The sequence below is a fragment of the Solanum lycopersicum genome, chromosome 7 (assembly GCF_036512215.1).
Source record: "Solanum lycopersicum chromosome 7, SLM_r2.1".
NCBI lineage: Eukaryota > Viridiplantae > Streptophyta > Magnoliopsida > Solanales > Solanaceae > Solanum > Solanum lycopersicum.
In genome coordinates, this window is record NC_090806.1 from 65,060,263 (window position 1) to 65,064,282 (window position 4,020).

The 4,020-nt window shown below is 35.5% G+C and overlaps 1 protein-coding gene across 1 annotated transcript; it reads right to left on the reverse strand.

Annotated features, from left to right (window-relative positions):
* Positions 1 to 4,020, reverse strand: LOC101264838 (ethylene-responsive transcription factor ERF054). Its single transcript, XM_004243291.5, has one exon. It carries the CDS (start codon positions 1,752 to 1,754, stop codon positions 582 to 584), a length of 1,173 nt encoding a protein of 390 aa, XP_004243339.1. The 5' UTR covers positions 1,755 to 4,020; the 3' UTR covers positions 1 to 581.

Here is a 4,020-nt window from a genome sequence, read left to right on the forward strand (position 1 = left end):
TTGAACTAAATATCTTCGATAAAAACAACAACAACAACAAACACATTACAACATATCTGAAGTGAAGATAATAGATATACAGACACTTCAACTTCCTCCATCCTCGCGAATCAAAAAATGAGCTCGTGATGGAGTGACTATCGAGAGTAGATCATAAAACTATCTCCCTCGACGTCTATGCTAAGATAACTTAACTAAATATAACGACACAAACTACTACCCTATGATCTCAACTAAATGTGATACATTTGTATGAAGTACTAGTAAACATTGTCACTGCAAGAAAAGGCTTTAAATATGCAGCCATTTTGCAGAAATGACAAAGTATGGTGGCTCAAGTGGAAGAAAGGTCCCGAGAGTAAGAGATGAACGAGGATGACGTGGAATCGCCAGAAGGATTCATCCGTGGAGATTATCTAAAAGAATCTCCTATGGCCAAAGGGAGTTGTAAATCTCTTGAGCACGTGACCTGGATGGACCACAAGGGTCTATTGTACACAGTCTTATCCTACATTTCTGCAACAGATTGTTTCCATGTGCACCTAAATCCTAACGAGACGAATGTATGAGAGAAGGTGAACCTAAAAGAACGGCCTCATAGGACATGAAGGCGAAGATGGATCGCTATTCGTGTCATGATGTTGATGAGGATCAGAATCATGAGGCTCTTGTTGACTGAAATTCCCAAAATGAAGATTAGGTGAAAACATGAGGTTGTTATTTGTGTCTAAATCATCCCAAACTGGGCTACCTGGACCCCAACCAGTTGCATTGAACCAAGCCTCCGCCATATCACCCCATACTAACTCAGATGATTGTGAATTAGTAGTCACCTGACTCGATCCTATCCCCGAGTCCTCGTCATGGTTATCACCTTCTGGTGGTGGCTGTGGGGGCGGTGACGGAGGCAGTTGTTCGTTATTTACAGTCTGTAATTGTAAACTTTCAGAATTGTGTTCAGGCAAGGAAGATTCATGAGTAGTAATTGAAGACGAATTAGCCTCTGTAGATGTCTCTCCTCTGTCTTTACCAATAAAGTGTTCGGGGAAATTGAGCTTAGCATTGTCTCCTCTTAGCTTATACGCCTCGCGGTCATAAGCCATAGCTGCATCTTCAGCTGTATCAAAAGTACCAAGCCAAAGACGAGTCCTATTACGAGGAAGACGAATTTCAGCTACCCATTTCCCCCAATGTCTCTGCCTCACTCCTCTGTATAGCTTCGTAGCGGAAATTGGCTGTACTTGCACCTGTTGAGGCCTAAAATATCCCCTGTTATCCTGCCCCAATCTGCTCATCATCATCATTCTTCCTCTCGGACTTAAATTAAGCGTCTCATTCCAATACCTCAACATCTGCTGCTGATTCTGCGATGGCCCTAACTCCCCTGCAAAATACGGAGGGTAAAGACACTGTTGAGGCGAAAAAGATATCATTTGCTGCTGATTTTGCTGCTGTGGATGAAACAGAGGCATCGCGTTCGCTCCCAATGGTGACGAACTTTCCATGGACTGCTGCGTACCGTCAAAGGCAAAAGGGAAAACAAGCCTTGACGATGACGGAGGTGGAGGAAACGCCATTGGCGTCGGATTATTACGATGATCAAACGGTTGTTGAACAGAGGATTGACGTTCTGGACTTTTGATTTTTTTGAAACGCCTATTAGACATGGAAGCTTCTTCAAAAACTGGCCTCCTTTGTTGTCTTTCAAAAGTATTATCATCAAACTCCATTGGTTCCTCTGGTGGTGTCGCCATTGTCACTCACAGCTCGCCGCTCGCTCTCTGCTTCAACTCAAACTGAATTTCAATAAAAACAGAAAAAAGTATCTAAATTTGAATTCGAAGTCGTAAATATTTATCAAAACAAAAACAATACTATATCGCAAATATAATAATGTTTAGAGAGAGAGAGCGAGCGGCGTGGAGTAAGAGAGAAGAAAAAAGAGAAAATCAAAGTAATTGTGAGATTGAAGATGGAGAAGAGGAAAATAGATTTTGGGAGAAGGAGAAGGGGAAAAATGAGTCGTATAAATAAATATAAGAGAAATGAAAAAAAAAAAAAGAGTCGTATTCTTAGTTTGGTTTATTTGGACCCACGCGGCATTTCTTCTTCTTTTATGAATGAATGAATGAATTTACCGTTGCTTCCACTCTAACCTTCTTCAACTCTGTTCCCTCCACTATAAGAAACCCCACTCCGTTCTCGATTCATCTGAACCCACTTCGATCCACGTAATTTATTATATATTAAGGTGTTCCAAAAATATCTTATTGAATCATTTTATATATTATTTTACTTGTATATATAGTATCTTTTTTTCTGAGGAATGGTGTCCAATTAGAAATCCTAACTTGTATGTTGCCTCCGCCCCTGAATGTCGAACTCTTTCAACTAGTCAATGTGTTTTACTTCTTCAAATTTTGAATTCAGTAAAAAAATTCTAATTTGGTAATTGTCCCTTTCTATTTTTCTTTTTCTTTCTCGCTGTTTTATTCTAAGGAGGTCAAATAAGTGAATTAGACTAATTTTTAAGGAATTAAATTACTAGGGTGATAATGAACTAACTCAAAACATTGTTTGAGTTGAAAAAAGTTGGATTTAAGGAGATTAAATAATGGGTCATAATCCAATAAGTATTAAGTTTAATTTGTTTGTTTCCTTATCGAAGGGTTAATTACTTGGTGATTTTATTTGTTTTATTATGATTATATAGAGCTTATTAAACAAAAAAAAAAGTTAAACAAATTTTTTATTTGTCAATTCTAATTATAAATCAGTATAGCTTTTTAACGTGTTTGATTAAGTGGTTCAGAATGAACATGTGATTAAGGCCTCATTTGTTTGCACTTAATGGAGGTTTGAATCTTACTCAATTAGATTTAGCCCTTTAAATACGTTTGGTTTTTAGGTCTGAATCTGAATCATTGAGATTCAACAATTAAGTTCATTTGTTTTTTTTAAAAAAAAACTCTTAATGGGTCAGAAGAGTTATGAACGAATCAGATCTGTAGGAGACTCTTAACAACATTCAAACTCATTAGATAAGTTTTCAAATAATAAGTCATCGCTTATATGCTTTGGGCGTGCCTTTTGTCATAACTAAAAACTTTCTTTCTTTCTTTTTTTTCAATTAAACACCATCTTTTCCCTCTTGAATTGATAAGTTTTCATAAATTCTTTCAAGTATTTTCTTTAATTGATAATTTTCTTGTATTGAAATGTGTCAAAAACAGTGATCGCAATAATACTTTTGGTGTATCGTTGTTCAACAAGGTTCTTGAATGAAAAAATAGTACTCTAAATCATGATTATTAAAACTTTTTAAAAAAATCTTTTAATCAAAAGTGATATGTATGGTCGAAATGAAAATTTTTATAATATTTTATTAATATAATGTTTAATTTCTCTTTCACATTCAGATATTGAAAACTGTTATGCGGAATTTGATATAATACGAGAAAATATAAACGTGAAAAACAAGACAACAGATTTACGTGGTTCACCAATAAATTGGCTACGTCCACAGAAAGAGGGGAAGCAATTTTATTATGGAGAGGCAAGAATAGAATTACAGAATAGACCCCCGTCCTTTCTGTTGTAACGGGTCCGATTCAAGGCATTCAACAAAAACAAACAACATTAATTATTCAGTGTTCATATTTAGAGACCACATCTTAATATTCAAATGTGTATTCAGATCAAAACATTCAGATTTTAATGCAAATCTTAATATTTAGATGTGTATTCAGATCCAGACCTTTTAATTTTAATGGAAACAAATAGGCCTAACTCACTCAAAATTGGAGGAATTGAGTGAATCATACTCAATCCAAAAGCTCCTATTCGTTTCGTTTTGATGAGAAGATAAATACCAAGTGAAAATAAAAATGCGTAAAGAAAATATGGAAGAAAATAATACATGTTTCTCTTCTTTGAGATCAAAGTTCAAATGGAAATTGGTAAGTAACTCAAGGAATAAGACATATATGGACTTTTCATAGTTTAATATCTCACGAAAAT

What these genes read in the sequence shown, in the direction of transcription:
- LOC101264838 (XM_004243291.5), bottom strand. Translation starts at nt 1,754, where the DNA reads ATGGCGACACCACCAGAGGAACCAATGGAGTTTGATGATAATACTTTT.